Source organism: Myotis lucifugus, unplaced genomic scaffold (genome assembly GCF_000147115.1).
Source record: "Myotis lucifugus unplaced genomic scaffold, Myoluc2.0 scaffold_10, whole genome shotgun sequence".
NCBI lineage: Eukaryota > Metazoa > Chordata > Mammalia > Chiroptera > Vespertilionidae > Myotis > Myotis lucifugus.
The window spans coordinates 549279-568311 of NW_005871058.1; the positions used below are offsets into that span (position 1 = coordinate 549279).

The 19033-nt window shown below is 42.4% G+C and overlaps 1 protein-coding gene across 25 annotated transcripts in view; it reads right to left on the reverse strand.

Moving 5' to 3' along the window:
* HCFC2 (host cell factor C2) overlaps window positions 1–13171 on the reverse strand; it is a 46137-nt gene extending 32966 nt beyond the window's left edge. For 19 of the 25 annotated variants that reach the window (XR_002828057.1, XR_002828060.1, XR_002828056.1 and 16 more), the window contains exons 1-5: window positions 12924–13099; window positions 10898–11046; window positions 9286–9446; window positions 3055–3263; window positions 1536–1620 (exon numbers count right to left, since the gene is read on the reverse strand). Coding sequence is in view for 19 of the 25 variants with exons in the window: in XM_023749850.1 (XP_023605618.1) it covers window positions 1536–1620; window positions 3055–3263; window positions 9286–9446; window positions 10898–11046; window positions 12924–13086 (767 nt within the window). In the remaining 6 variants the exon portion in view is untranslated. Of the gene's footprint in view, window positions 1–1535; window positions 1621–3054; window positions 3264–9285; window positions 9447–10897; window positions 11047–11472; window positions 11642–12923 lie in introns of those variants that run through there. The other 6 variants (XM_014451515.2, XM_006084059.3, XM_023749854.1 and 3 more) reach the window with 6 other exon arrangements.
* Window positions 13172–19033: the final 5862 nt, after the last annotated feature.

Here is a 19033-nt window from a genome sequence, read left to right on the forward strand (position 1 = left end):
GATGACAGAAGGAGACGACTTTGGGTGGTGAACACACAATGCAATATACAGATAATGTATTACAGGATTGTATACTTGAAACTTATATAATTTTATTAACCAGTGTCACTCCAGTAAGTTTAATAAAATTTTGTTTGTTTTCATTTGTTTAGTCCTCACCTGAAGATATTTTTCCATTGATTTTTAGAGAGTGGAAGAGAGAGGGAAAGACAGAGAGAAATATAGATGTGAGAGAAACACATCGATTGGTTGCCTCCTGCAAAAGCCCCAACCAGGAGGAGGAGCCTGCAACCGAGGTCTGTGCCCTTGACTGGAATCGAACCTGGGATCCTTCCATCCACAGGCTGCAGCTCTATCCACTGAGCCAAATCAGCTAGGGCAATTTAGTAAAAATTTTTAAAAAGAAGTAATGAGGATCTAAATTACAACTGTTTCCAAAAACACTGCTTTTAGGGTAAAGTCCCTATTTAATTAAATACTTAAATTTTATTTTTTAAAATACTAGTTCAAGCCCGGCCGGCGTGGCTCAGTGGTTGAACATCGACCTAGGAACCAGGAGGCCACGGTTCGATTCCGGGTCAGGGCACGTGCCCGGGTTGTGGGCTCCATCCCCAGTGTGGGGCGTGCAGGAGGCAGCCGATCTATGATTCTCTCTCATCACTGATGTTTCTATCTCTCTCTCCCTCTCCCTTCCTCTCTGAAGTCAATAAAAATATATTAAAAAAAAACTAATTCTGGCCCAGTGTTGCACAAATAAGGGCACTTACTTGTTGACGACAGTAATAGCTAACCATTAAGTGCCTCTATGTACCAGGCACTGTTTGAAATATTTTAAATGTATTAACCCATTTAATTCTCCTGACAACTTTGTGAAGCAGGTATTATTATCATCAGCATTTTATATTTCAGAAGATTTAGGTACAAATAGGTTAGGTTTCCTTGCCCCAGGTCATATAGCACAAACAGCAAAGCTGGGACTTGAATTCAGGCAATCTAGTTTCAGAGTCTGTAGTCTAACCATAACTCCATCAAAAGTATAACCATGGAATGTACATACTGAGTAATAGCCGAGTACAAATCAAGCACTACCAAAAATATGTAAAAAGGAACAGTGAGGTGTGTCAAACCTGTCAATGGAGGACTGATCACTTTGACAACACTTTGCGTTACACTTACGTAATACGTACTCTGTGCAAGGCATTGTAAGGAATGTAAAGAAGTATAAGAGGCAGCATGATAAGAAAATGGCACATTAAGCATTTTAGCTTCTGTAGGCATATTTTTTTAGCTTCAGTAAGCACAAACATTATTAAATTCAGTAATATATTTCTAAGAAACAGGTAGCATCACTCTTCTTTGTGTATATCTTTCTTTTTTTAAAAAAAAAATAAATCTTTATTTTTGAAAGTATTACATATGTCCCCTTTTTCCCCCATTGCCCTCCCTCCACTCTCCCTGCCTTCCCTCTGAGGTTTGACAGTCTGTTTGATGTTTCTATTCAGTTTAAAAACAGTGAAAACAAAAAAGCACCATACTTGTTTCCTATAACACTGGCTGTGTGAAGGCTTCGTGGAAGTGGCACTGTCCCTTTAGTTTCTGGTTTTGACCATGACATAGTTTCTAAAAGTAAAAATAAGTATATTAGCAACTTGATCTAATAACAGCAAACTATCTCAACTTGCAGAATTTTAAAAATTAAAACCAAAAAGGTCTTACTAAAATAAAGCAAAAATATTTCAAAACTGTTACTTGGATTTCATTTTAAACATTTCCAACTGACATAAATTGCTAGTCACAGAAATCTATTTACACTTTATTGTTAGTACTTGTAATAGAGAGATGTATTTAGAATACCATTTTTTCTGAATTGGGACATTAGGGATTTTACTATTTTAAGTAAGAGTACACTGGGCAGAGACAGTCAAAAGTAAGAGGCATACCTACTCCCCAATTATTTATTCCTAGGATCTCTTTAAAAAGGGCTACTCAAGCCATGGCTGGTATGGCTCAGTTGGTTGTAGCATCACCCCAAGCACTGAAAGGTTGCGGGTTGGATTCCTGTTGGGGAGCATGCAAGAAGGCAACCAATTGATGTTTCTCTCACATTGATATATCTCTCTTCCCACCTCCCCACCCCCCCTCTCTCATCAGTAAAGAGCATATCCTTGGATGAGAATTTATTTATTTATTTATTTTTGGATGAGGATTTTTTTAAAAAGAGGTACCCAAGGTTTTTCGCTGACCAGCAGTAACATTACTAATGCTACATTTCCTGTAGATAAGAGTAACGATATAAATTTGATCATCCCCAACTGGGACACTTCACAGAGTAAAAGTGGATGCTATGGGATAATAAGCATGAACTAGGACCATTAAAGCAAACCAGGACATATGGTGATCCTACTGACAGGAAATACAGGAGAGTCACTGTCATAAACACTCATTTGTTCAATCTAATTGATCGGCAGGAACCATTCAAATCACACCCTGCTGCCCCTGGTGATGTCTACAGTGCTAGTCCTATATAATAAAAGCCTAATATGCTAAATGTCCAGTCATCCATTCAACCAATCAAAGTGTAATATGCTAATAATATGCTAAGGCTGCTCAACCACTCACTATGATGTGGACTGACCACTGGGGGAAGATGCTCCGATTAATAGGTGAGCTTGCTGCTGGGATCTGGCCGATTGGGACTGAGCAAGATGGGCCAGACACGCCCTGGAGTCCTCCCATGGTCCCTCCCCAGCTGACCAACCTCCCGCTTCCCTCCCCGGCCCTGACTGTGCACTGATGGGGTCCCTTGGCCTGGCCTGCACCCTCTTGCAATCTGGGACCCCTTGGGGGATGTCGGAGAGCCGGTTTCAGCCCGATCCCCCAGGCCAGGCTGAGGGACCCCACTGGTGCACGAATTCATGCACCGGGCCTCTAGTTATAAATAAATCTAAGTGCAACTCAATCAATACTGTAATAAAAAATATTTTTCAAAGCAATTTTTATATTTGATTTTATCAGTCATAACCAGTTCTTGAGCCTGAATCAAGTTAAGCTTACCTAAGTCAAGTTGCCATAGGTCATCCAGGCGAGCACCACACATTCCACCAAAAACATACATTTTAGGACTCCCAGAATCTTTTTTGCAATATATAACAGCTGTGTGAGATTCTCTTGGAGAAGGCACAATCCCTTTAGTCACTGGAATGCTCCAACCCACAACACCAGAACCATGCTGTAGCTCCAATTCATAGAAATCATTTAAATATCTAAGATATTTAAAAAATGAAAACATTAGCATAATGTATACCTTTCATTTTTTTTCTACCTACAAAGGTAATATATGCTTACTATGAAAATTCATATAATACAGAAAAACATTATGAGAGCAGAAACCCCATACCTAATCATCAACACATATTTACCAAACACGACTGTGTATCAGGCACCCTTCTGGGGATAAGTAGAACAGAAGAGATCTAAAAAATTCTGCCATCATTTAGCCAAAACTCTTGTCCATGACAATAACCATTATAGTTTTAAAACATAGCCATAAATTCTGTGACACTCTTCCCACCAGGAGGTAGGGTCTATGTCCTCTCCCTTGATTCTGGGCAGGCCTGTGACTGCTCTAACTAGTAGTGTATGATGAAATGACATTATGTGACTTCTGAGGCTGAGTCACAGAAGGCCAATGCAGCTTCACTATGAAATCTTGAACCACAATGTAAGTCCAACTATCACACAACCACCATCTAGAGGAGCCATATGTAGGCACAAAGGATGACAGTCCCAGCTGAGTCCACCCTTCAGCCATCTCAGCTGAGGCATCATACATGCAAGTGACCATTCATGCATTCCCATCTGAGGGCCTAATCATTATTGCTATGTTCTGTCTGAATTCCTAATGCACAGAATCCTTGAGCGTAATAAAATGGTTATTTTGCATCACTAACTTTTGGAGCAATTTATTACATGGTATGAGATTACAAAAAAAATTACTACTGATAATAATTGGTAAGACTTCTCTCTGTGTGGATATCCACATACGTATAAATGAGGCATATTACAAATGTTGTTTTGCAAGTTCTCTTTCTTTTTAAATTTTCACTCTATAATGTCACATACAACAATGTCCTATACAACTTTTTTACTTTTGGAACTGGCATAAACTTCTTATCTGTGACATGAATGTTTTCAATAAAATAATGTTTACAGAAACCTATTTCCTATTAAATTACTACTCAAATATGAAGGCAAAATTAAAACATTTGAGGTATATAAAACTTCAAAGTTTAGCCATATAATTGTTTTAGGAAAAAGTGATTCTAGATGTCAATCAGGAAAAATAAAAAGAAATCCAAGAAAAAATACACTGAATAAGAGAAATAGAAGAGCAAAGAAAATAGCAATTTATAATTATATTTAAATTGATGTTGATAACTGTGGTTGTGAGGTCTAAATAATCACTAAGAAAGACTGGCCAAAAAATTAATTTATTATTATTTCAATCTAAAATAAGATTTAAGAATATATGGAAAAAGGAGGTAAGCATTAAAAAAAAGGCTTAAAGGTAAAACTAGTAACCTATTCCCAAACGATTTTTAAGAAAACTAATCTGATTAAAGATATATATTAGAAACCTACAGCAAATATCACAATTAATGATAAAAAGATAAATATACCAATGAAAAAGAATAGAACCTAGCACAAGAGTTGACAAACTTTTTTGGTGAAAGGTCAAAAAATAAACATTTTAGGCTCTGCAGGTCATAAAGTCTGTCACAACTACTCAGCTCTGCTTTTTCAATAGAAAGCAGTCAGAGTCAATATGTAAATGAATGGGCATGGCTATATTCCAATAAAACTTTATTAACAAAAAACAGGCAGCAGGCCAAATTTGGCCCACAGAGTAAGTATAGTTTGAACTCCTGGTCTAGAGAGCCTAGATAAAGACCCATTTATTTGAGGATAAAGATATGACAGAGATAGGGCTTCAAATTAACAAGAAAAAAATGAAATCCATGAAAATATGATTAAAATAATAAATGAATTCAGCAAAGTCAGAGGATACAAGACCAATATACAGAGACCAACTGTATTTCGATATACTAGTAATGAACAATCCAAAAATAAGAAACCAAACCTATTCACAACATCATTGAAAATAATAAAAAATTAAGTATAAATTTAACAAAATAAGAGCAAGACTTGTACATTGAAAGCCTCAAAATATTGCTGAGAGAAACGAAAGAAGGTCTACATAAATGGAGAGACATTCCATGTTCATGGATTGGAAAACTCAATATTAATAACATAGCAATTCTCCACAATTCAATCTATATATTCAACACAATCACTATCAAAACCCCAACAGAACTTTGTGCAGAAATTGGCAAACTGATCCTAAAATTTATTATTATTTTTTAATATATTTTTTATTGATTTTTTACAGAGAGGAAGGGAGAGGGATAGAGAGTTAGAAACATCAATGAGAGAGATACATCGATCAGCTGCCTCCTGCACAACCCCTGCTGGGGATGTGCCCGCAACCAAGGTACATGCCCTTGACCGGAATAGAACCTGGGACCCTTCAGTCCGCAGGCCGACGGAACGCTCCATCCACTGAGCCAAACCAGTTAGGGCTGATCCTAAAATTTACATAGAAATGTAAAGCACCCAAAATAGCCAAAACACTCTTGAGAAAGAATAATATTTAAGAACTTAGATCTTCCAATTTCAAAACTTAATACAAAACTACAGTAATCAAGACAGTGTGGTACTGGCATAAGGCTAGACATATAGATCAATGGAACAGAATTGAGAGACCAAAAATAAACACTCTCACTTTGGGTCAATTGATTTTCAACCAAGATGCCAAGGCAATACAATGGGAAAAGGATAGTCTTTTCAACAAATGGTGTTGGGACAACTGTATATCCACATGTAAAAAGATGAATTTAGACATTTACTTTCCCCCAGGAAAAAAAAATTAACTCAAAATGAATCATACATATACATGTAAGAGCTAACACTATGAAACTTTTAGAAGAAAATAGAGGAACAAATCTTCAAAAGCATGAGATAGGCAGAGTTCTTAAATATGACATTAAAAGCCTGATCCATAAAATAAAAAATTAATATGTTGGGCTTATCAAAATTAAAAACTTTGTGCTTCAAAAGATACCATTAAGAAAATTAAAGACAAGCTAGACTGGAAGAACATATTTATAAATCACATTTCTGATTAAAAACAAACTTGTATCCAGGAATATAAAGAATTCTTACAATTTATAATAATAAAAGCATAATATGCTAATTAGACCAGGCATCCTTCCAGATGTCCTTCTGGACGACCTTCCGGATGAAGCCAGGGCTGTGAGGGAAGCCCGAGTCCCAGGTGCCTGCCTGCAGCCAGAGGGAAGCCCGGGTTCCAGGTGCCTGCCTGCAGCCAGAGGGAAGCCCGGGTTCCAGGTGCCTGCTGGCAGCCAGAGGTAAGCCTGGGTCCCAGGTGCTGGAGGGAAGCCGATGCCAGCAGCCAGGGAAGGCCTACTCTTGCACGGATTTCGTGCATTGGGCCTCTAGTTCAATAATAAGAACACAAACAACTTCATTTAAAAATCAATGAAGAGTTGAATAGAAATTTCACCAAATGGCTGAAATTGAATAGAAATTTCACCAAATGGCTGAAAAGCTCATGAAAAGATGCTCAGTATCATTGGTCATTAGGAAAATTAACCACAATGACATACCACTACATTGGTGACAATAAAAAAGGCAGAGAATAACAAGTGTTAGGTGGGAATGTAAAATGAAATAGTCACTTTGGAAACAGCTTGGAAGTTCTTAAGAACTTAAATATAAATTTACCATATGACCCAGTAATTCTTCTATGTTTCTAATCTAGAGAAATAAATACATGTCCATACAAAGCTTTGTATGTAAATGTTTACAGCAGCATTACTCATAAAAGCCTAAAACTGGAAACAATCCAAATGTCCATCAACTGATAAAATAGATAAATGTGCTATATCCATGAAATCCATACAAAATAGGAATTGCAAATATCCAAAAAGCAATTAATGAAACTCATTTCCAATTTAAAAAATATCAAAATAAAATTATCTATCTATATATATAAAAGCCTAAGCAACCAGCTGACCAGCCGACTGTTCAACCGGCCGGTAGCTATGATGCACACTGACCACCAGGGGGCAGATGCTCAATGCAGGAGCAGAAACCACAGGCATGGAAACATGGAACAGATTGATGAATCTCAGAGGGAAGGGAGGAGGGGGGAGGGCGGAAGAGATTAACCAAAGATCTTATATGCATACTAGAGGCCCGGTGCACAGATCTGTGCATCGGTGGGGTCCCTCCACCTGGCCTGTGGGGATCAGGCTGAAACTGGCTCTCTGACATCCCCGAGGGGTCCCGGATTGCGAGAGGGTTCAGGCCAAGCCAAAGGACCCCACTGGTGCACGAATCTGTGCACCAGGCCTCTAGTGTAATATATTCATCAATTAGCTTGGCAACAATTAAGAAGAGTGATACAATTCAGTATTGCCAAGGGTGTAGGCATTCTTGTACACTGTTATTAGGAATATAAATTGTCTTTCTCTTGGAGACTGACTCAGGAGTATCAGGAGTACCTAAAAAATTTAAACGTAAATACCTTTTGACATCCCCTCAAATTCCACTTATAAGTATCAGTCTTACAAAAATATTTATACATGTGCCAAGACTAATAGCAAAAAAGAAAGATATTTAAATGTCCATCAGCATGGGAATGGTTAAGTAATTTGCATAATTCACACTACTTTCAGCCTTTAAAAAACAAGGTCAATATATACCTGCTGCCATGAAAAGAGCTCTAAGCTATACCTTAAAAGAATAAAACAACAAAAACAAACAAGTGCACACCCAAAGTCACAGAGCAGAAAGAAAGATCCCACTCCTATAAAAGAAAATACATGTCTTTGTAGGATCAAATTAATGTTTCCAATTCTCCTCTCCCCGTAAGCAGAACATATATCCCTGGAATCATTCCTGAAGGCTTGGCCTTAAGACTTGCTTAGACCAATGGAATGTGAACAGAACTGAATGTACTAGCTTTAGTCAGAGGCTTTAGAAAACACTGCATGTATCTATTTGCACCCTCAAGTAGCATAAACTCGGGAAGCCTGCCAGCTACATACAATAACTTAAGAAAAGTTGACTAATACAATGTATTACATGAAAAAGGTCCCAAAAGATACATATCAAATTGAATTATGTGTTTGCCTATGTGGGGGACATTGATGCTCTGAGAAAGAACTTTACATACTTCCTAATTTTTATGAGTCTCTATCTAAAAAAAACTGTTTAATAGAAAAAATGAAAAAAAAGACATGCTCAAAGTAAAAGTATCTGCATTAGTGTGGTAGAATAAATTATTTTTCCTTTTCTCCAGTTTCCAAATTTTCCATGTTTTAGTAAGTGTTATTTTTTAAAGTTTAAAAATAAAAACTAAGACTCTAACATTAATTTAATGTAGTAAAAAGACCCATTATCATGGTCATAATAACTACTGTACTATGTGCTGGTGGCAACCTCAAAGTGCTTTGAAAATTATGCCAGTGATCTTTTTTAGCGATCACAATGACACTAAAAGGTAGGTATTTAATCACTCCGATTTCAATGAAGGAAAGCAGGCTTAGATTACTTCTACTAAAGGACACACATAGTGAGCAGTGAATCAGAAACAGCCTTTTAGACTCTAAATTTCCAAATCCTGACTGCTATAATGACAGTGTGATCAAAACACTATGTGAAAACAAAAGAGGTAGTGATTCTGTTTGGAAAAAGAAAGGATTGGTTCCAAAAGTATTTGCTTGTGTGAACCATTCTAATAGCTTTCTGTGTGAAAAATGGAAAATATGGCCTTCATTTTGTAGTCAAATATTTGTCACTAAATTCCCAGAGAAATCAATGTGAAAATAACCATTTGTTACTTTTCATGATCACTTATGTCAACCGAAATACATTAGCAGGTTCAAAAGATACAAATATATTGCTATAAGCAGTTATATTAGTATCAATTTAATAAGTATTTCTGATGAGAAAAGGCACAGTTTTGAAAACATATACTCCAGGGACTAAGAAAAACATCAATGCACACAAATTTGTTCTCTGTTAAGTTATGCAAAAAGTCTAAGCTTCATCCACTCTAATAATTAAAGATGGAAGAAACTAAATGTTCTTAATCTTAATCATAAGATAAGCATTTGGCCTGAAAAAGGGTCAGCATACCTGGGAACATTATTATTTGAATCTTCACTTTCATTTGCCAGGCCACCAAACAAATAGCATTTGTTACCATACAAAGAAAAGCTATGTCCAAGCCGAGGACAAGGAGGTAAACCAGAAGAAGGGGCATGGGGTTTCACTTTTTTCCATAACCAACGACTTGCCTAAAAAAGAGCATAAATACACTCAGACAAAATCAGGAAAGTATTCCTATATTGCTAATAGTATAACATCATACTAATGCATTTAAATCTGAATCCAATCAGAAGACTCCAAAAAGGTACTTTTGGGACAAATGGCAATTAAGCAAATAACTTCTGGAATTAAAATAAATGTTTCAATAGAAATTCTGTCTAATCTTCCATATTCATAAATTTATTTTAAATATGTTTTTATTGATTTCAGAGAGGAAGGGAGAGGGAGAGAGATAGAAACATCAATGATCAGAGAGAATCATTGATCTGCTGCCTCCTGCACGCCCCCTATTGGGGATCGAGCCCACAAAAGGGGCACGCGCCCTTGACTAGAATAGAACCTGGGACCTTTCAGTCCCCAGGCTGACACTCTATCCACTGAGCCAAACCAGCTAGGGTCATATTCACAACTTTATACAATGGCAAATTAAGCTTATAAAAATAAACACTAACAGTCCTAAAATATTTTCCAAGTGAAACATTAAATATTATATATAGCTTTAAGATTAAATGTAATTTATGTAGTCTTACTTCCTGAAATTAGGTACTCCATTAATGATATATATTTTATCCTTTAAATAAGCACAAAGACAATTTAACAAATCAAACTCAAAAACTTATTCTCTAGCTATACATGCTTTCTAAAATGATTTTTAAAATTAGTGGCTTGTAAATAGGTATAATCCACCTACATCTGCCAATTACCAGATGCTCTCATGTTATATTTTTAGGCTTTTGTATTTTGGTGCAGTTCTTCAACTTCAGCCTGCAACACAAGCACCTGGAGGGCTTGTGAAAACATAGATCATGGCCCTGAGAACATATGCACAATTCAGGAATAAAAGTCAATTAGGGCTGTCACAGTGGACTCTGGTTTAGTAGAGTGTCAAACTGAGAAAGGATATGTAAAACTGCTATCCTTCTTTTGTATGTCTAGCCAGAAAAAAAAAGTTTAGTGTGAGGGTAACTATTTCTATAACTAAGGCAGAGGTTTTCAAAGTATTATCTGGGGACCAGCAGCAGCAGGTGGGAACTTGGTAGGAATGCATATAGCGAGGTCCCACTACAGGCCATATTAATCAGAATCTCTGGAGGCAGGGCCCGGCCACCTATGTTTTCACAAGCCCTCCCAGTGCTTCTGCTGCAGGCTGAGGTTGAAGAACTGCACTAAAATACAAAGCCATAAACATGTAATATGTACAATGATGCTAAGTAACAGATATCTTAATGATACAAATGTTCCACTGGGTATTGGAAAAAGATTACATCAAAAACTAGTTTTTCAGTGAAGTGGAAATAATTTCTTCTGAACTATAAAAGGTGAAGCTCACACTATTTTAAGTATGTTAATGAAATATTTTGAAATATTTTGAAGAATTATGAGCAATATCATTGAAATAATAAATCTGAAATACACTTACTTGTAACTCATATAACTCATTGCTGTATCTTCCATATTCAACCATTCCCCCAAATACTAATATTCTGGTACCATCACAGACAAATCCATGGGCAGCACAGCCTGGAGGGATGTCTCCTCTAACAGCTGGTAGGAACCACTGATTTGTAACTAGTTGCCAAAACAGAAACAAAATTAAAAGCAATTATTTTATTTATTTATTGACACTTGAGAGAGGGGGGGCGCGGGGAAAGGGGGCGGGGGGAGAGAAATAAACATTGATTTGTTGTTCCACTTATTCAGGTATTATTGGTTGCTTCTTGTATGTGCCCTGACCAGATATCAAACCTGCAACCCTGGCATTATAGGGACAACACTCTAACCAACTGAGCTACCTGGCCAGGGCCTAAATGCAATTTATCACAAACTATGACTATGTACTTTATGTATATCATCTACATCAGTGGTCCTTAATTGGGGATGATTCTGCCCCTCACCCAGGGGCAAACTAGAATTTTTTAGTTGTCATAACTGGAGGGAGGGGGATGGTGCTACTGGCTAGTAGTGGGTAGAGGCTATGGATACCGCCAAACTTACAATTAAGTACAGTGCAGTCCCCGTCCACAAAGAATTCTCTCATTCAAATGTCCATAATGCTGCTGCTGGAAATCCCTGATCTACATCATGTTGCTCTTAGGAAAACCCTGCTGGATACCATCATCTCCGTTTCACAAGTGAAAAATCTGACAGCACGGATTCTAGGAAACTGGCGGAACAAAACTCAAACCAGGTCTAACTTATCCCAAAGCGAAAGCTTTACACCACATTGTCAAATCACGTTTTAAAAATGTTTTCTATTGACTTTGGAGAGAGAGGAGAAGGTAGAGAGACACAGAGAGAAACACCGATGTGAGGGAGAAACATCAGCCGGCTGCCTCCCACAGGCGCCCCCACCGGGATCCAACCCGCAGCCTCGGGGTGTGCGCCCGGACCCAGGACCGAACCCAGCACCTTTCCGTGCACAGGACCCAGCTCCCACCAGCCGAGCCACGCCGGCCAGGCAGGGCCCAGACAACTTTACCACTTCCTATGTCGGGGTGCCAGGAGAAGGGGAGGGTGAGAAAAATAAAACGCACCCTATTCCGCCACCGTGTTAACCTTTAAGTGACCACAATGACTGAGCGGCTGCGTCCAAGAGAAGGGACTGTGGCCCAGACCCCGCATTCAGGAGCATTAGCCTGACACCAAGGAAACCGGCTGCTCACGGCAGCGGGCGCATTTACAAGGGGGAAAAATGAAGCCCCGACTTCCTTTCGAACCCGCGGAGGTGCTCCAAGGCCCGGCCTCCCGGGCGAGGGGCGCGGGTATGTGCGGCGGCGCGCGGGCTGACCGTCCCCTTCCCGGGCGGAGCGGAGGCTCACACACCCCACTGTGCACCGACAGGCGCTGCGCTCACCCCCAACCACTTCCCCGGCAGTTAGGGGGGTTACCAGGGGGGATGGGGGGCATCTAACCTGCCACCTGCCCGCGACCGGGCTGCATCGGGGTGAAAGCACCAGCAGCCTCGGGGTTTCCCTCCGCACCCCAGCCCCCAGGTTCCCTTCCTCCCGAGAGGAAAGAGGGCGAAGACCGGGAAGGTCCGGAGGAGCCTGCGTTTGGGGTTGGTTTGGGTTTTTGACAGAAGAGGGGCCGGGGGTGGGCGAGACTTGGGAAGGAGGCACAGGCGGTTAGAAACAGCCACACTCGCGAGCCGACGTCCCCTAGCGATGGCGGGGGTGAGGGGGGGGGGTGATTGTCGGGACCGCTCGCCGGAGGGCCGGCGCGTCCCGCTCGGGGGCCGGTTCCGCCCGAGGGGGGTGCACCGGGGAAACGAAGCTGCCCCCGAGACACTGCGGGGCCCGGGCCGCCCGGCCGAGCCGCGCCCCTCGCCGCCCGCGGGAGGAGGCGCTGACCCGGCGGTGACAGCTGTCAGGCCCCGGCCGCCGCCTCGCCTCCCCTCCCCCTCCGCGGCTCCCACAGGCGGGGCCGGAGACCGCCGCCGCGCCTACCCGTGTTGTAGACGTGCAGCTCGTCCGCGATGCCCTCGTTGCCGCCACCGAAGATGATCATCAGCTCCCGGATGGCCACGGCCCGGTGTCCGTGCCGGGCGCGGGGGACCGGCCCCGTGAAGGAAGAAACCCGCCTCCAGTTGAGGAGGCTGGGAGCCGCCATCTTCCCAACCCCCGCCCCTCTACCCACAATGCCGCGCGCCGCTCGGGCGCCTGGGCTCCCGGGGGAGGGCGGGGCCCGCCTCCAGCTGTGCGCGGGGGCGGGGGCGGGGGTCACGTGACGGCGGCCGCCCCGGGGCGAGGCTGGAGGCCAGCGGGCCGCGGAGGGGGTCCTAGCCCGGGAGCCCGCCCCCACCCTCGGGCTACGCGGCCGGCCCGGGGCAGCGGGGCCACAGGTTTTGGGTGGGAGGACGTTTCCTACGACCAAGCCTCCCCTCCCCACCCGGGGCCCCGCGGTTTGTGTGCGCGAGAGAAGGTGCAGCGTTTGCCTTTACGGCCGCCTTGAGCATCTAGATGTGCGGGCGGGTCAGACCCGTTCAGCGGTCACAGCACCGAGGGCGGAAAGCTCGCGCAGAGGCTCGAGGCGTCGGGACGCGGGGAGGGGAGAGCGAAGTCTGTCTCCGCGGAGGCGGGACGCGCCGCCTGGGCCCGGGATGCCCTGGAACGCGGGCGCGAGGGAGGGAGTCTGGACCACGACCCCAGGGAGGAGGGGAGCTGAGCCTGCAGAGGCCACTCAGGACGAGCAGGCTTGGCGATGACATTCTAAGGGCCTGAGGAACGGCGAGCCACCAAAGGTTCTTTCTGTTCTTGTTCCGTGTAAGCAGGTGAGAGTTATACGGAGAGTCCTGTTTGATTACCGACAGGTGAGCGTCGTCCGTTGCCAAGCACCGTCCTCATGGCCTTGGCTGTCTCATTTGATCCTCCCAGCAATCTGGGGAGCGGGTACTGTTACCGCCTCTTCGTGGTGGGGGAATGAGGCACAGAGAAGGAATTGTCCCCGGGGCTCCGAGCAGAACAGGATGGGGAGCAGGGTTCAGGCGCGGGGTTCTGATTGCAGAGCCCCCTACCCTTCGCCACAGAACCGCCTCTGATCGTGGTTAGATGTAACCCTTGTAAGTCAGGCTCGGCTGCTTTGTGACCTAGTCCCACACAGAATCACACTCAAAGAGACACAAGTCAAGCCGGGGGAAAAAAATGGGAAGCAATTAAAACCCCTACCTCACTTTCTCAAAGTGTTTCTCTCACATTGATATTTTTCTCTGTCTTTCCCTCTCCCTTCCACTCTCTCTAAAATCAATGGAAAATACCCTCAGGTGAGGATTAAAAAAAAAGTTGCAAACCCAATGTTGATATTTAAGTTAAACAAAACTGGTGTATGATATTTGCAAGTTATAAATGGTTGGTCAGCTAAGGAGCTGCAGGACAATGGAGGAAGTGTGTATCCGTTTCCTAGGACTTCCGTAACAAAGCACCACCAACCAGGCGGCTTGAAACAACAGAAATGGGCTGTCTCACAGTCTTGGAGGCTAGAAATCCAAAATCAAGGTGTCAGCAGGGCCCTCATCCCTCTGAAACCCATAGGGGAGAATGCTTCCTTGACTCTAGCTTCTGGTGGGAGCCATCAATCATAGGCATTCTTGGGCCTGTGGTTGCATCACCCCAATCTCTGCCTCCATCGTCACAGGGTATTGTCCGTGTCTGTCTTTGTCTCTTGTTTTCTTATATATTCACCAGTCATATTGGATTAAGGCTCATCCTAGTGACCTCATCTTAGCTTGATTACATCTACAAAGACCCTGTGTCCAAAAAAGGTCACATTCACAGATATTGGGTGTTAAGGGTTTAACATATCCTTTGAGGGCACACAATTCAATCCATGACTAAGTGCTTAATCCAACGGGAAAAATACTTTTACCAGATCAGCTTTGACTCATCTCTGTTTAAATGACGAGTCTAGACTAGGGCCCCTGTTCCCAAGAAAGCTACCTTCAATCTTGGAAACTACAGGATTAGAAGTTAGCACCTAGGAGGAGAGTGTAGAAAGGGAAGAGAAGAAGCCAACATTTAGGAGGTACAGACCGACGGAGGCACTCATGAAGAAAATAGAGAATGAGGAGCCAGAGAGGTCAAAAGGGAACTGGATGAGGGTGATGTCAAAGAAGCCACCCATGAAGGGGATTTCACAGAGGCGGAAGTGGTTATCAAAGCCAAAGGCATAGAGAGGTCAGAGAGGAAGAAGACAAAAAAAGTGTCTATTTGATTTGAAAATTAGGTTATTAGTGGTCTAGATTAAAATGCTCAGCAGAGTGGGAGGAAGGAAGGCAGAGAAGATCGAAGAACGAATAGCAAGTGAAAAAGTGCAAATAGCATGTGTAGTCCACTTTTTACAGAGACTCGCCCACGAAAGGAAAGAACGAACAGTGGTTGGAGGGGAGAAATGGGTGCAGGGAAAGCTGTTCTTAACATCTTGATTGTCAGTCTTTCTTTTTTCAACTAGATCCTTCTTTAGGGCCACAATCAAGTCTCATTTGGGGCTGCTAAAACAAAATACTACAGACTCAGTGGCTTATAAATAACAGAAATTTATTTCTCATCGTTATGGAGGTTGGAAGTCCAAGATCAGGCTGCCAGCATGGTCAGGGTCTGCAGGTTGCAGACTGCTGACTTCTCCCTGTATTTTTACATGTTGGAAGGGGCCAGGCAAGTCTCTAGGGTCTCTGTTATAAGGGCACTAATCTCATCCATGAGGGCTCCATCCTCATGACCTAAGCACCAAAATACCAAAAGCCCCACCTAATGATAACATTGCTTTGGGGGTGAGGTTTTCAACAGATGAATTTGTGGAGGGACATAAACATTCAGAACACAGCAAGAGAAATGTCATTTGGAAATGCTTTCTGCCACAAGTAGCAGAATATTCAACACATAGTAACTAAATGGTAAGGCTCGTAATTATCTTACACAAGAAATCTGGGGTAGGTGGCTCCAGAGTTCGTTCAGCACTTCGATGGTGTCATGGTTCTGAATGGTTGCTTTGGATTTCTCTCGATCTTTCCTTTGTGGTCATAAGAAGGCTTTTGCAGCCCTGGGCATTGTGTCCTCACATAACATGCCCAAAGGCATGAAGCAGGAGGATAGCCAGGATGGGGAAATAGGACTCTCCTTTTGCAGGGACAAAAAGCATCTTGCCCACAAGCCACCCAGAACCCCCAGGCCTTTGGTATATTAAGATGACGTTAGCTGCAGTGACAGAAATACCAAAAAAAAAAATAATAATAATGGCTTTAAAAGTTGATGTTTTTTTCTTGTAAATGAATATTGGAGGTGGCATTCCGAAACTGGCATGGGAGCTCTGTTTCATAAGTCCTCAGGAATTTGTAGATTTTATGGCTTAGAATTCCTCCTTCCAACTCATGGCCCAAGATGGCTGCTTCAGCTCTAGCCATTGCATCCACGTTCCAGCCAGCAGGAAAGAGTAAGGGAAAGGAAGATTCCCTTCTCCAGAACACATCCTGGGATTATACATATTTTTTCTATTTATCCCATTAGCCAATATTTAGTCACAGGCCAGTTGAAGAAGTTTGGGAGATATAGTGTTTTTCTTTTAGTCCTCACCTGAGGGTATGTTTTTATTAATTTAACTTAATTTTTTTTTTAGATAGAGAAAGAGAAACATCCATGTAAGAGAGAAACATCAACCAGTTGCCTCCTGAATGCATCCCGACGGGGATCAAACCTGCAACCTGGGTATGTGCTCTGACCAGGAATCGAACCTTTCAGTGTATGCAGCAATGTTCCAACCAATTGAGCCACACCAGCCAGGAAATGTAGTTTTTATTTAGAACTAGAGGCCCAGTGCACAAAATTAGTGCACGGGCTGGGTCCCTAGGCCTGGCCAGCAATCAGGGCCGATAGGGGCCTTCCAGTGCCGGCCGGGGCCTTCCTTCATTCCGTGCCACCCCGGGTGGTCAGCACACGTCTTAGTGAGCGATCAAACTCCTGGTCTCCCAGTCAAACTCCTGAGGGGACTTTGCATATTAGCCATATCTACATATATATATAGATGGCCATGTACCTAGGTAATATTCAAGTTTCTTGATGGAGCAAAATCCTGGAGGATCAAGAAAAGATAGACTAAGGAGTACACATAGATTTACATGTATATGAAGGTTGAATATATATTTCTGTATTATAGATTATAAATTATATATAGTTATATGCTTTAAAAATAGAATAGAAGCCCTAGCTGATTTGGCTCAGTAGATAGAGCGTCAGCCTGCGGACTGAAGGGTCCCAGGTTTGATTCCAGTCAAGGGCACATGCCCCGGTTGCAGGCTCGATCCCCAGTAGGGGGTGTGCAGAAAGCAGCCAATCAATGACTCTCATCATTGATGTTTGTATCTCTCTCACCCTCTCTCTTCCTCTCTGAAATCAATAAAAATATATTTTTTAAAAAATAGAATAGAAAACAGAAAGCTCTTTTGGACAATACTGTTCTAGCCTTTTTAGATTACATTAGAGAAGGCACCTTCACCTCTCATCACTTTCTCTCCTTCACACCTGCTCCCCCATATCAAATACCCATCATCTACCTGGACTGATAATATAGCATAGAGGTTAAGATCATGGGGTTTAGAATCCAATAGGTGCAGCCTTTCATTAGCTTTTTGGTCTGGGTCAAATTATTTATTGTCGTTGAGCCTCAGATTCTTTATCTATATAATGGGGATGATACTAGCATCTATCACTTAGGGTTATTTAAAGATCAAATGAGAGAATAGATGTAAAACACAGGCAGCCCTTGCCTTGCATGGTGGTGCTGTCCTGTAAAAATGACCATGCAAGCTTAAACACTGCAAAGTGGTCTTCTCAATGAGAAAAATCACAATTGTTCGGTGACCTTTAAAATTTGTCAGAATGTTTAAAACTCTCCCTGTTGGCTTTAAATATCTAGGGAAATGAAAAGTTAGCTAACCTAATATTTATTTGTCATTCTGTAATTTAAAACATTAGAAACATGGGGAACAAAATTTTAATTTTTGTGTAAAACTTACCCAGAGGACCTTCTTATTACTGTACAGCGCGAGCAGCTTTTCTGTGCCTTGGCAAGTTGGCAAATTGGCGTACTCCTTTCTAAATTTGGATCAGCTTCCCATATTTTATCCTTCACACTTTCAATGTCACAAAACACCTGGGAGAGTTCCTTCGGTGTGAATTTTTCACTCACTCACTTTCTCTGCAACGTCTGCCTCCTTTTCATCACCACCACTTTCCTCGCTTACGTTCATTAATTCACTTTTACTCACTTTTCCTGGCTGCATATCTAGAGTTGAGTAGTTATAGCTCACGGCCATTTACCTTGGATTTGGACTTCACTCCCACCGGGATCACTTTTTGTTTCTTTACTACACTTTTATCCTTATTGGTCAGTTCTCTCTGTTGCCCATATTTGTAAACATCACATGGGTTTATCGCTGGGTGTGAAGGAAGCATTACAACTACACGCTTTGCTGTCTGTACATAAACTGAACAACGGATTCCAGTGACCAGTCACCAACAGCCACTGTGTCAAAGAAGTGACATGAGTGGCCGCTGATTCTGATGTAGATCTGTGATTTGCACAGTTACTTTGAAAAGCCAGCCACAAAGTTTGCACTTACGGGATTACAGTTATTCTGTGGTGACAGATTTGAACTGCGTTGCTTGGGGGAGAGGGATGATGTTATTAAATTAAACCGTGGTAACTGAAATTGGTGCTGTTGCCATGCAAACAAGCACAGTGCTGCACTTAAGCAATGCCTGGCAGGCAGGTAGCATTTGGGAAGTAGTAAATGGTTTTACTCCAGCAGCAGCAGCATTTTCATTACATCATTACCATTTCTACTCCTTCTAAGCCACTGAGGTATCTGCCTCCGAGGGAGGGACTCATGCTGGGAGGCAGCAGACAGTGCTGTGTTTTCGGCCAAGAGTATAAATTGCATGTCCAAGGGATACCTTAATTTCAGCTGAGGACTCGGGCCAAGGGTTTTTTGGCAGAGCTCTGAGGAGAGGTTTCGGGGAGTGCCAGCAGGTCGACTGGACTCCAGCAGCAGAGAGTCTGGGCAGGCGCT